This window comes from Neoarius graeffei, chromosome 4 (genome assembly GCF_027579695.1).
Source record: "Neoarius graeffei isolate fNeoGra1 chromosome 4, fNeoGra1.pri, whole genome shotgun sequence".
In the NCBI taxonomy this organism is placed as follows: Eukaryota; Metazoa; Chordata; class Actinopteri; order Siluriformes; family Ariidae; genus Neoarius; species Neoarius graeffei.
The window spans coordinates 47,301,070-47,315,718 of NC_083572.1; the positions used below are offsets into that span (position 1 = coordinate 47,301,070).

At 40.8% G+C, this 14,649-nt stretch overlaps 1 protein-coding gene across 3 annotated transcripts in view; it reads left to right on the top strand.

The window, feature by feature from the left end:
- The window catches only part of rbm6 (RNA binding motif protein 6), a 76,319-nt gene that overhangs the window by 12,649 nt on the left and 49,021 nt on the right, over positions 1-14,649 (top strand). For 2 of the 3 annotated variants that reach the window (XM_060919284.1, XM_060919286.1), the window contains exon 2: positions 12,471-12,571. In XM_060919284.1, coding sequence (XP_060775267.1) covers positions 12,525-12,571 — 47 coding nt within the window. In that variant the 5' untranslated portion in view covers positions 12,471-12,524. Of the gene's footprint in view, positions 1-12,263; positions 12,339-12,470; positions 12,572-14,649 lie in introns of those variants that run through there. The other variant, XM_060919285.1, reaches the window with a different exon arrangement.

The following is a 14,649-nucleotide window of genomic DNA, read 5'->3' on the forward strand; positions in this document are numbered from 1 at the left end:
TTCCAAAACTACAACATAATTGGGGGCTAATATTTTGCATGTGTGGTACAAACATATGATTCTTGATTAGAGAATTTTTTGAGTAAAATCTGAGACGGTGATGTGGGGGAGTTCCTGAAATTTAGGTGAGTTGGCATGGAATGACCCAATAGTTTTTCAGTAATAACTTAATATTAACATATCACTCAATTTTAATCACAAAAAGAGAAAATCGCAACAATTTCTCGCAACTTTCACTTCCTCCCGCAATGTTATCGCAACAAAAACCTAAACACCGCGACTTTCATCGCAATTTTTTGGAAACCCCCCGCAACATCAGACATTTTAGCCCGCAACAATCACAAAAAAGGCCCACAAAATCCTGGGGGGACTGAATATTGGTATGTCCTTCACTACATGACTAATTACCGCATTACTCGCACGGGACGCTAGTGTCAATGCTTGTTGATACAGACAGCGTCTGAGAAGGTTGAATAATAAATAAAAAAATATGTAATATTTGGGCAACCATGTTCTGAGTTCGGGCAACCAGATTTCTACAAATGGTTGCCCGAATAGGCAACCATGTCTCAAAGTTAACGTAGAGCCCTGCAGGCGCAAAAGTCAGGTACAAGAAGTGCTGAGCATCTAGACAAAGTTCTAGTGCCAACTGAACACGTAACAAAATAACACCTAGTGTAAAACTTTGAAGTAACAACAATCCGCAAACAGCCAAGGAAGACAAGCCAAACATGCAAATGAGCTGACAAAGTACACTACCGTTCAAAAGTTTGGGGTCACTTTGAAATTTCCTTATTTTTGAAAGAAAAGCACTGTTCTTTTCAATGAAGATCCCTTTAAACTAATCAGAAACACACTCTATCCATTGCTAATGTGGTAAATGACTATTCTAGCTGCAAATGTCTGGTTTTTGGTGCAATATCTCCATAGGTGTATAGAGGCCCATTTCCAGCAACTCTCACTCCAGTGTTCTAATGGTACAATGTGTTTGCTCATTGCCTCAGAAGGCTAATGGATGATTAGAAAACCCTTGTACAATCATGTTAGCACAGCTGAAAACAGTTTAGCTCTTTAGAGAAGCTCTAAAACTGACCTTCCTTTGAGCAGATTGAGTTTCTGGAGCATCACATTTGTGGGGTCGATTAAATGCTCAAAATGGCCAGAAAAATGTCTTGACTATATTTTCTATTCATTTTACAACTTATGGTGGTAAATAAAAGTGTGACTTTTCATGGAAAACACAAAATTGTCTGGGTGACCCCAAACTTTTGAACGGTAGTGTACAACTCAACAGAGAAAAATAAAACGCCATGTCACCGTGACTGGTTAGACAGTACACAGCCTGGGTTGGTCAAGACTGCTGCACGATTACGCAGTGGGCAGGGAAGCAGGGGAGAGGTGCGGCTTGAAGAGGGTTGTATGATTACTGCTTAAACAGTCAAGGCGAAAAGTTTTCTGCAGCGCATGGCATTAACATCGTTGTTTGTTTATTTAAAATTAGGGGTGTAAGGCCCCCAAAAAAAGTGTGTTTCCGGTTACGTAGATTTCAAAACTAGGGTCGGTAGGCAGGCATTTTTTTTTTTGAATTTTTTTTTCAAGATGGCTGCCATAACCTATATTTAGACAGGAATAATTTCACAAAATATAATGAATTTCTTTGCAGGTCACCTGAGTTACCACCTTCTGATGAATCTGATGCAGCATGAGACACCTTTTAACATGAATTTTTCTGTAAATTTAACAGCTCCATACACCATGAGAGAGAGAGAGCAGCCCCGCCCCTCTCTGCTCCCTGAGTGGAGCTCGTCGCCTTGGTAACGGTGCAGGGAAAAGACACAATATAACAAGCAAAGAGCGCTTTTTCTCAGAGTTCCCTCTCCTCGAACAACGCTGATTTACACGGAAACGGAAGGAGCTATTCACAAAATTCTTTCACATTGAGTGCTACAAGGCTCCCATGAACACATTAATTTATTTATTTTTTTGTCCCTAGTGTAAAAAATGTGGACACTAGAGCGAGTTAAAAACAAGTGACTTTTCTGATTTTGCAGTAAAAGCGCTGCCAGGTTTATAATGTGAGTCTATGGGAGAGTGCGGCTGTCCTCTCCTTACTTTCAGGCTTCTCATTCAAAAACTGTAAATTCTATCGCTCAGGTAGACACTTGTCTTGATTCACACAATGTGTGACTACAACTTTTGAGAAAGTTGTGTGTGTAGAGTGAAAATTGTGGCTGAGAAAACAGTTTAAATGAGAAAGTTAGAGCTTTTTTTTTTTTCAAGCTGCCTACACTCTAAATTCCTGAGCTCCACTGGTGTGTAACGCAATAGACACCCATTATAAAGTCTGAATTTCTCCAGATTTGCTCATGGTGTTTGATCTGTGACTGATCAAAAAGTATAGAACCTAGCAAAAAAAGTTGAATGCCAGATCCACACAGGAGAATGTTGTCTCCGTTTTAAAGTTTGAATCATGTCTCTAGGTGAAAGACACAATAAGCGTTATCTCTGCTTCTGTCCCCTCCAACGGCCCCGACACACTACTGCCTCCACCGAGTGCGCGCGCACACCACATGTCGGGGCCGCGGCTGAGTTACTCTCCCTTGATCAACGAAGTCGGCGGGGAATTTGTGGTTATTATCGGTACAAACAGCGCGAATCACAACTTAAATGAGTGCGGTTCAGTTTGACATTATTGTCAGTCCGTTAGATAAACATTTAATTTTATTAAAATCGAAAATTAATATTTAGAGCCTGTGGGCTACAAAAATAAGTCATTAAAATAGCCGGCTGGACTTAATTGTGTAGTCGGCTGTATGGCCGGCAGCCGGCGCTTGTGGAAAGCCCTGATTTTCCCAGTGAGTGACACAAACTTCCGGTTCACGCGGTTGGGTTATATGTAAAAGTCGCGACTGGGAAAAAAACGAAAAAAAAGTTTAGGGTCGGGCAGTACGGATTAGGGTCGGTCGGGTAACCGGAAAAAAACACACTTTTTTTTTTTTTTTTTTGGCCTAACAGTACACAAAAAAGCGCCATCAGTTAATAATGTTTTAATAACATTTTGAATGATATATATAAAAGATAAAATGGAATAAGGAATAGAATACTGCTGCAAACCACTGATAACTTCTTCAATAAATAAAAGATTCTCAGATAAATTAAAATGAAATGAACTTTCCCATATTGACTGAAGTGCAGCATGAACAGTTCCAGCTTGTAGGCCTGCTCAGATTTCTTTTTTTCCTTTTTTTTTTGGGGGGGGGTTGTTGTTTGGAAATGAACTTTTCGATATTGTCTAAAGTGCAGCATGAACAGTTCCGGCTTGTAACCCTGTTCAGTTTCATTCAACTTTCGTTTTTTTTTTTCCCCAGAAAAAATAACTTGTCCACATTGTCCTCTGAAAGGGCAGGTCTGCTGGCTGTTACAATATCTGAGTGATCGAGTTCGATGTGTTGCCAGAAGCATATCTGATTGACTGAACAGTGTCGGCACTCTGCTTTCGTCTTATCCACTTGTCTTTGTCATTGTATTTCACCAGGAAATCGAAGTGTTCCCAAACAGGAGGCCTTAATGAGAAGGGCAGGTCTTTTAAAGTGCATATCCTGGACCAATTTAGTGTTTTTATGCCTCCGCCACCGTAAGGTGCAGGAGGCATTATGTTTTCGGGTTGTCCGTCTGTCTGTGCGTCCGTCCCGAAACCTTGTGAACGCGATATCTCCAAGGCAGATGAAAGGAATTTCACCAAACTTTCACCATTTGTGCATTTGGGGACAAAGATAAACTGATTAGATTTTGAGATCAAAAGGTCTAAGGTCACCGTGAGGTCAAATGTCTGTCTGCGTGCGTCTGTCCCGAAACCTTGTGAACGCGATATCTCAAAGGCTAATGAAAGGAATTTCACCAAACTTTCACCATTTGTGCGCTTTGGGACAAACATGAACTGATTAGATTTTGAGGTCAAAAGGTCTAAGGTCAAGGTCATGTGAGGTTAAATGTCTGTCCGAAAACCTTGTGAACACAATGTCTCCAAGACAGATGAAAGGAATTTCACCAGACTTTCACCATTTGTGCATTTGGGGACAAAGATAAACTGATTAGATTTTGAGGTCAAAAGGTCTAAGGTCAAGACATGCATGCGTCCATCCGTCCCAAAACCTTGTGAACACGATATCTCAAAGGCTAATGAAAGGAATTTCACCAAACTTTCACCATTTGTGTGCTTTGGGACAAACATGAACTAATCAGATTTTGAGATCAAAAGGTCTAAGGTCAAGGTCACTGTGAGGTCAAATGTCTGTCCGCAAACCCTGTGAACACACTATCTCCAAGGCAAATGACAGGAATTTCACCACACATTCACCATTTGTGTGCTTTGGGACAAACATGAACTGATTAGATTTTGAGGTTAAAAGGTCACAGGTCAAGATTACTGTGAGGTCAAATGTCCATCCCCAAATCACAACTTAATAAGGCGTGTAGTCTACCAGGCGGAGGCATCCCCATCGACACCGTTGGCGTCTAGTTCTGTCTTTTTTTTTTTTTTTTAAATATGAAAGTATGTCCCTTTACACACCCATCCAGAAGGGTAATTTTGCACAAGGCCATCTGTCTACAGCAGAAAAAAAAAAATAAAACACGTCTGGAAAAATCCCAAGGGAGTCTGGAGCCAGATTTGTGACGTCACGTGCGGATCCGCCAGCAGGCTGAGAAACCCTGCATGGATTCACTGCACAGTCTGTGTAGACCAAGTTTAGCAGCTAGCGATTTTGCATTGGAATATGGAATTGTCACTTGAGCTTCTAAACCCATGGATTCATGTATCAATGCTCATCTATCTATTGTTACATAAATCATATTTTTTTCAAATCATTATTATGTATTTAGGCCAAAAAAAAAGTGTGTTTCCGGTTACGTAGATTTCAAAACTAGGGTCGGTAGGCAGGCATTTTTTTTTTTTTGAAATTTTTTTTTTCAAGATGGCTGCCATAACCTATATTTAGACAGGAATAATTTCACAAAATATAATGAACTTCTTTGCAGGTCACCTGAGTTACCACCTTCTGATGAATCTGATGCAGCATGCGACACCTTTTAACATGAATTTTTCTGTAAATATAACAGCTCCGTACACCATGAGAGAGAGCGAGCAGCCCCGCCCCTCTCTGCTCCCTGAGTGGAGCTCGTCGCCTTGGTAACGGTGCAGGGAAAAGACACAATATAACAAGCAAAGAGCGCTTTTTCTCAGAGTTCCCTCTCCTCGAACAACGCTGATTTACACGGAAAAGAGCGCGGCTGTCCTCTCCTTACTTTCAGGCTTCTCATTCAAAAACTGTAAATCCTATCGCTCAGGTAGACACTTGTCTTGATTCACACAATGTGTGACTACAACTTTTGAGAAAATTGTATGTGTAGAGTGAAAATTGTGGCTGAGAAAACAGTTTAAATGAGAGAGCTTTTTTTTTCAAGCTGCCTACACTCTAACTTAACGAGCGCCGCTGGTGTGTAACACAATAGACACCCATTATAAAGTCTGAATTTCTCCAGATTTGCTCATGGTGTTTGATCTGTGACTGATCAAAAAGTATAGAACCTAGCAAAAAAGTTGAATGCCAGATCCACACAGGAGAATTTTGTCTCCGTTTTAAAGTTTGAATCATGTCTCTAGGTGAAAGACAGAATAAGCGTTCTCTGCTTCTGTCCCCTCCGACGGCCCCGACACACTACTGCCTCCGCCGAGTGCGCGCGCACACCGCATGTCGGGGCCACGGCTGAGTTAATCTCCCTTGATCAATGAAGTTGGCGGGGAATTTGTGGTTATTATCGGTACAAACAGCGCGAATCACAACTTAAATGAGTGCGGTTCAGTTTGACATTATTGTCAGTCCGTTAGATAAACATTTAATTTTATTAAAATCAAAAATTAATATTTAGAGCCTGTGGGCTACAAAAATAAGTCATTAAAGTAGCCGGCTGGACTTAATTGTGTAGTCGGCTGTATGGCCGGCAGCCGGCGCTTGTGGAAAGCCCTGATTTTCCCAGTGAGTGACACAAACTTCTGGTTCACGCGGTTGGATTGTATGTAAAAGTCGCGACTGGGAAAAAAACGAAAAAAAAAGTTTAGGGTCGGTCGGGTAACCGGAGAAACACTTTTTTTTTTTTTTTGGCCTTATATATTTCTTCATTTAGAAGAGTACTGGCTCCTGTAGGAGAAAGATTTCATAAGCTGCACACATGGAATCGGCTAAGCAGGGTTGTACTGTATATACATTTAATGTGTTTGACAGGTCCCAAGATCTCAAGCCCTGACACGCATATCCCTTGATACATGTGAAGTGTGTTATCGCCCAGCGCTTTCATGTTGTTTACTTTTGTGTGTGTCAGTGGACAACATTGTCCGTGTACCACACACACACACAGGAACACCTAATTTAGAGTATAGTCTCTTATTTCTTACCCTGGCAACAGTCAACTTGTGAATTGCTGATTTTCTTGGTCTTTTTCTCGGCTCTGCTTGGTCCTTGGCTTTTTCCAGGTGCCTCGCACGAAGCGCTCCCGTTTCTTTCTCATTGTCCGGTCTTTTGGAAAATGATGAATACTAATCCCATCAAGATTGGTGTTGCTACACCCTCCTACGATACATCTGTTAACCATTTTAATAATTACGTGATAACATTGAAGAAATTTGCAGAAAACCACCAGGTTGTTTTCTCAGTAACAAACCAACGCTGACATGGGATTCAGAAGGAGGGGTCTTGCGAGTGATGTCGTGAAAATCAATGTTTTCCAGGAAATCCAAATGCCAAGTTTTTTCAGAGGCGGACCAATTCGCCTCAAATGGCTTGATTTCAACTGAATTTTTCTGGTATTGCGCAAGGTAAAAAAATTGCAGGGAATGCAAAATGTGACAGATATTTGACCAAAGTTTAATATAAAATAAGAGAATTACATTGATCTTGCTCCTGAATTTACCCAAGATGTGCACTTTAAGCTCTGGCTTCTCGTTCACATGAGCCATGACATTTGCAAGCTTGGCTGTGTGTGTAGTGTGCTCAAAGCGCGAAGTGGAGACTTGACAAACAAATGGTCCGCTACTTGTATTCGATACACATCTGTACTGTACCAAAAGTCCTGTACTGAAACTGTACGGTACAAATGTGTGTTACACCCCTATTTAAAATACAGTACATGCCACTAATGAAATGATCTGAGCAGACTCTACTGTGTTGGGATGGCTGGTAGTTTTTTCTATTAAAAAGAGCATCCCAGAGAGGTGGAGAGTCTCATAAGTAAAGATGGGGAGGGGTTCAGCACTCTGTGAACGACTGTGTGGGCAAACAGTGCAACAATTTAAGAATAACATTCCTCAATGTAAAATTGCAAAGAATTTGGGGATCACATCTATGGTACATTAATATCATTAAAAGATTCAGAGAATCTGGAGAAATCTCTGTATGCAAGAGACAAGGCTGAAAACTGACATTGGATTCCTGTGCTCTTCAGGCCCTCAGGCAACACTGCATTAAAAGCAGACACGTGTCTGTAGTGGAAATCACTCAGTGCGTTTACATGCACATCCAAATCGAGCTACTGTCGGTAATCGAGCTAAGGGTCCCAGCAGGGGTGCTAGAGAAATCCAATCCTACATGCACACAAGGAAATCGAGCTATTGTGTGAGGTACATTGTGCACCCGAGCCACAGGTGGCGCTACACACCCCATCGTGCTGGTACACTTCTGGTTGTCGTCATGAAGAGCTATTCAAGAGTATAAACAAAGTTCTTCTTGTTCCTCCTGACCTCTTCTGCTGCTCGCTACTACTGCTGTTGTCATGCCGACCGAGGCTGTTGTGTTTCCCGCTTGTGGTCTCGTCACTTCCGGAAGGGGCAGTGCTGAAGTAAGTAGCTCGACTACGTAGCTCGATAGGGTTTACATGCACTAAGTAGCTCGGCTACAATCGCATAATCTAGGTTGCGTAGCTCAATTACGAGAAATCCAGTTCGGTTCGATTTCAGCCGAGCTAAGGTGTTTCCATGGCATTTAGAACTTCGATTTCAGTCGAGCTATGACAAATTCGATTTTCTCTGTGCATGTAAACGCACTGACTGTATGGGCTCAGGAACACTTCAGAAAACCATTGTCTGTGAAAACAGTTCATTACTGCATCCACAAATGCAAGTTAAAACCAGATGATATAAACAGTATCCAGAAACACAGCCACCTTCTCTGGGCTCAAGCTCTTTTACGATGGACTGGGGTGAAGTGGAAAATTGTCCCGAGGTTTGATGAATCAAAATTAGAAATTCTTTTTAGAAATCATGGACACCACATCCTCCAGGCTAAAGAGGAGAGGGACCATCCGGCTTATCAGTGCACCGTTCAAAAGCCAGCATCTGTGATGGTATGAGGGTGCATTAGTGCGCGTGACATTGGTAGCTTTTACATCTGGGAAGGCATCATTAATGCTGAATGATATGTATGTTTCAGAACAGCATGCTGCCATCCAGACAAAATCTTTCTCAGGGCAGGCCTTCCTTCTTTCAGCAAGACAACGCCAAACCGCTTTCTGCACATATTAAAACTGCATGACTCCATAGTAAAAGAGTCCAGGTGCTAAACTGGCCTGCCTGCAGTCCAGACCTGTCTCCCATTTAAAGCCTTTGGTGCATTATGAAGTGGAAAATATGACAAAGGAGACCCCGAGCTGTTGAGCAACTGAAACTGTATATCAGGCAAGAATTGGACAACATTTCACTTTCAAAATTCCAGCAATTGGTCTCCTCAGTTCCCAAATGTTTACAGAGTGTTGTTAAATGTAGAGGTGATGCAACACAGAGGTAACCATGCCTCGTCCCAACTCTTCAAAAACGTGTTGCTGATATCAAATTCAAAATGAGCATTTCTGTTTCTACCTTTGATATGTTGTCTCTGTGCTATTTTCAATGAAATGTAGGCTTTCCATGATTGATTTGCAGATTATCGCATTGTTTTTATTTGCAGTTTACACAGCGTCCCAACTTTTTTTTGGAATTTGGGTTGTACACCAATGACCTGGGTTTTTTATTTTATTTATTTTATTTTTTTAAAAAGAGGATGGTGTGGCTCCTTGCCCTTCCCTTCTGGAGAAATTTAAATCAAAATTTCCACTCCCCCCAAATATCATCACTTGCCCCCTATTTTGTGAGTACTATATTTTTAATTTTTAATTTTTTTATTTTTTTAGGGAAACCATAGAATAGTTGTGAATTGCAACATAAAATGAAGATTTATGTTGATTTATGAAGATTAAACCTAAGAGGTGGATGATATATGGTTAGTCAAAATTATGTTAACACAAATGGTAGAAATCATTTATTCACAAAACATACACCATATGTGCAAGATGATTTTACAGGATGGTCTCAACCTGTTCGAGCAACAGTACCATTTTCACATTTACCAGTACACATTTCATGGTCACGGCGCACCACGCATTCAGGAGAAAAATAATCCATTAGTGTTAACATAATTTTGAGTAACCCTGTATAAATATTTTGTACAGGACTGGGTTCCTCTGATAACAGAAACAAAGCTCCAGCTCTCTCTGCTCTTAATCTGTTCTGTTCTTTCAGGATTTATTGCGCATGTCGCTCTTTGGTGAGTTGTTTTGTATGCCCAAGTTGTTTGAAACCAATCTAGGTTTTCTGTGTTGAATAAAGAAGCTGCTTCACCTGTAAGAAAATCAAACACTTTCATGAAGGAGCTAACTCGAATGTGAGCAGGAAAAAAAAAAAGAGATTCTTAAGCAAACTCTTCCATCCTCACGTCCGACTTTCTTCCATCCATCCATCTTCTACCACTTATCCGGGTCACGGGGGTAGCAGCCTAAGCAGAGCAGCCCAGACTTCCCTCTCCCTGGCCACCTCCACCAGCTCTTTTGGGGGAATACCGAGGCGTTCCCAGGCCATCCGAGAGATGTAATCTCTCCAGTGTGTCCTGGGTCTGCCCTGGGGTCTCCTCTCAGTGGGGCATGCCCAGAAAACCTTCCTTGGGAGGCATCCAGGGGGCATCCTAACAAGGTGCCCAAACCACCTCAACTGACTCCTTTCGATGTAGAGGAGCAGCGGTTCTACTCTGAGTCTCTCCCGAATGACCAAGCTTCTCACCCTGTCTCTAAGGGAGAGGCCAGCCACCCTGCAGTGAAAAGTCATTTCTACCGCTTGTATCTGCGATCTCATTCCGACTTTGTTTTTGTAAAATACATTTTAAATACAATCGTGAATTTCTCTGGAATTTTCAAGCTGAGCTCCTCTCTTCATATTCTTTAACCACTCATTTCCTTGTTGTTCTTGAAGCATTTGCTTTTATTTCTTAACAATTTTTCTTGATAGCGGGGAGATGGTAATGCCTTTTATCTATTTCTCTGTTTGAACAAGCAAAAACAGCGCAAAAATGAACCATACTGAAGACCAATTAACAGGGGCTTCAAAGTTTGGGAGAATTGGTACAAATAATTTACAGCAGGGTGCAAAATGGTAAAATGTCTGCCAGCAGCTGACATAATGCACGCAAAGCGTGCAGGGATGGATATATATATATATATATATATATATATATATATATATATATATATATAGAGAGAGAGAGAGAGAGAGAGAGAGAGATATGCAAGTACGAATTTTTCATGGGGCGGGATGGTTTGTAACAGGCCATCTAAAATTGGGATAACATTTACCCGGGACGGGTATTTGAGGCGGGTCATCTAGCTTAAGCTTGATTAGCGTTGTTACGCACGCCAGTGTTTCCCACAGAAATTTTGGAGACTATGGGGGAGGTGCGGGGGTTGTTTAAAATTGAGTGATATGTTAAATATTAAGTTATTACTGAAAAACCATTGATTAAAAAAACAGACACTGAGAAATGGTCCTATAAACAACTTTACCAATATAAAAGATTAGCAGGACTACAAAAATGCAGAAAAATAGGCTTTACTTATCCAAATGCTCCTGTTGGTTCAAAAGTTAAAGTGCATAGAACCTCACAGCACAACATGAAGTTACCTTAAAATATAATATAAATGCCTCAGCTTTCATGTAAGAAAAAAAAAACTATTAATACTAGTACTGTGTGCAGGCAGTCTCTCCTGAAGACTAACTTAAACAATAATTATAAACTAATAAAATAAATGGCTCAGGCTTCATAGAAGAAAAAAACAATTTGAACAGAATCTCACAGTATGATGCTGAAGCTGCCTAAACAATGGAAAATAAAATACCATTAATGGCAAAAACGTTGGCATCCATTAATTTCTTGTATTAAGTAAAAAAATATGTTGCCAGATACTGCTGACGTTTTACAGCCCAAAATATGTTCAAAACCCGCCAAAATGCACTTAAAACCGCCCAAATTGGGCGGGAAAACGCGCAATCTGGCAACACAGGCGGCAGTAATGGCTGCACTCGTGTCGAGGATGTAAACACAGTTGACGCGGCAACGGACATACATGACATAGTGGATGTAATTTATGTTCACAACTTTTTTTGCTGTCAGAAATATTTAATATTAAATTTTGTGACTCGACTGACAATACCCGGCGGCATAACAAGCCATAGCCGGCGATTTGCTGCCGGTGACCGGCTACTTTTGAGACCGCTGCAATTAAGCCTTGCTTGCATGAAAGACGGTGTCTGTCTGACCCCAGCTGTAATTATCACATGATGTGTGACATCATGCACAAGGGGTCTATAAACAGTTCGCGTACCGTACTACAACAGCAGGGGTATATAAAATAACTTGCAAAGCAGTAAATGAAACCGAGACTAAGAAAACAGCCAAGAGATAATGGTGGATATGTAGTGAGGGACGCTTTTAGGAACTGAAATAAAAGATCAAAAAGCCTAATCTTTGTGGTGCTAGTTGGTGATATATGCTCATTCCAACTTGCCCAGTCGGGTATGTCGGGGACATGTCCCACTTGCCTGAATGCATTTTTCACTTGCCCTGGGCAATCGGGCAGTCCTTAATGTCGAGCCCTGGGCTTTTTTTTTTTTTTTTCCTTCATTTAAACAAATGATGATGGGCAGAGCTACACATTATACTGCAGCCAGCCAACAGGGGTGCTAGACCTGTAGTTGCTTCATTTTTTTTTTTTTTTTAGAGACATTACGCTGTCCATGCCTTTTACAGTGATTGGCTGATACTATCAATAAGAATAATGTGAAGTCATGGAACAAACCACACTAAAACAGCAATCTCTTTAAGCTCTCGGTATGTGAATGGGTTTGTGGCATGTACAAGGAGAGCCGACCTTTTCAAATTGGCGGATCAACCATTCTTTATGGAATTGTTTGAGATGTGAACCTCATTGTAAGTTGAGTATGTATGGATTGTGCTGTGCCTCAGTTCACATTATTTTGCATGCTACCAAACCAAAAGTGTGCTGTATATTAATCGTAAATCACAGATTTGAGTAATTGTGAAAGTCTGTTTTGTTTGTAGGCGAACAGCTTTTTGTGCAGAAGAGGCTAGTGTAAGCTGAGAAGCTGACCCATAATGTGGAACGGTTCAAGATCTGGACCTCGAGGGGGGATGCCATTTTGGTAAGATCAATCAGAATGATTCTTCACACAAGGGATTTTTTTTTTTTGGGGGGGGATATATTTTTAGATACATTACAATTCCTTTGGAAACTTCTGCATTAGAGGTGCAACAGTCAGTATTTTTAATTTGTTACTAGAACAAATGATGTAGAAATGAAATAAGTATACACCACTGTCTCAGAACAAGTGTATTGCATAGCTGGAAAGAAGAAAAACGGTTTGAAAACCTTCCTTCTGGTCCAGAATGTTGTGTTTCTATATGGATTGGCCTCTTGTTAGTCGTTTTTATAGACAAGCTCCCAATGCCTCTTTACATCTTTATAAATCATTATGAATAGAAATAGTTTATAGAGTCATACCTCGGTCGAAACTGGTATAGAGTTGTACCAGTCGACTGTTCGAGTGCCCTTGAAAGTGGTGTCATGATCGTCCTTGCTAATGGTAACTCTAGTTATCATGCTAGCATGAGTTGGACCACCATTGATTTTGGGGGCAGAGCTTTGTGTACGTGGGTGGAAACATGGGTGGGTTCAGTGAATTTAAAAAAACAAAACTCGCTCATCATATTCAACTTCACCCATTTAACTGTCTTGACAAATCTTACCTAATGCACCAAATGTCATAGCCTGAATGGGATTTACATGGGTATATGAGTAAACATGCCAATATTTCAGTTAGTTCTAATGTATAGTATTTGATTGCGTTTTAATATCATTAGGGTGCAACATCTTGAGTATATTATAAAGTTTACAGATTTACCTCTGATATTTGTCTAGATTTTATGTTTCTTGGGTAAACTGGGATCCATGTAAACATCTACAAGCTTGTCTTCACACACAAATACCTTACTTGTTTAATAATTTTCAAATTTAATCGAAAGAAGTCCAGACAGCAACTTGACTTGCTTTCAAGGAATGTGGTGGCAGATGTGGCTCAGCTGAAATCCTTTGTTCTGCAACTGAGACCTCTCAGTGCAGAAGCTCATGTCCCCCAACAGAGCTCTGCTTGTAGCCCAATAATCTTTTCCTCCTATTCCTCATATCGGAGGTTTATTCCCAGGCTGAAATTGACTCAGGAAGCTGAACTGCCATATTCAAATCTAGCCTCATGAGCAAAATGAGTCTGACTCTTTCCAGAGACTCTAAACCAGCCATTAAAGCCAGTATCTAAACCGTGGCTCACCGAGTGGGATCAGATGGTAACGTTGAACCCCCAATACTGAATGCACTCTTTGGTGGAATTCATGATGCCACAGTGCAAAGATTTAATTAAGAGCTGTGAAGGAGGCGTTGGACTGACTCGGCCAGACCTCGGTCCTGTGGAGCATGTTTTCGCTAATGACTGATCTTGAGCAGGGCAGCCTGGGCCACATGCTTACCATTTGATATTTGCATGGCGTCACTAGTTATCTCATCGCAGGAAGCTCTATGTCTAGATGCGCACTGGCTGAGAATTGAATGCTCGTGATGGCTTAAGTATCACTAAAGCACGGGCAAATAAACAAGCCATCCATGGTCCGTTTAGCAATCAGCGATTCACGTAACTTGAAATCCAAGCAAATGAGAGGTAGAACTCTCAATCTATAACTATGAAGTGAAATGTTGATGTAAAACATGCTATTTTTCATGATTATAGCACCTTTCAATTTTTTCATATACTAAGTAATACTTGATGCATATGATTTGTGTATCTGACATTTGCAAATTTTGTGTCATGCAAATGTTTTATACCACGTATGCAACACTTCAATATGGCAGACTGTGATAAGGGTTTTTACAGAAGATTAAGAGAGGAGGCAAATGTTCTTTTCTACAAACATCCTTACATTTAGGGGAAGGGTCATATAAAGCTCAAGTCAAGTTTATTTGTATCGCGCTTTTAACAACAGACAGCAGCTTTACAGAAATTAGAACAAATTTTATCCCCAATACATTTATTTATCCCTGCTGAGCAAGCCTGTGGCGACGGTGGCAAGGAAAAACTCCCTCAGACGACATGAGGAAGAAACCTTGAGAGGAACCAGACTCAAAGGGGAACCCATCCTCATTTGGGTGATAACAGATAGCATGATTATAGAT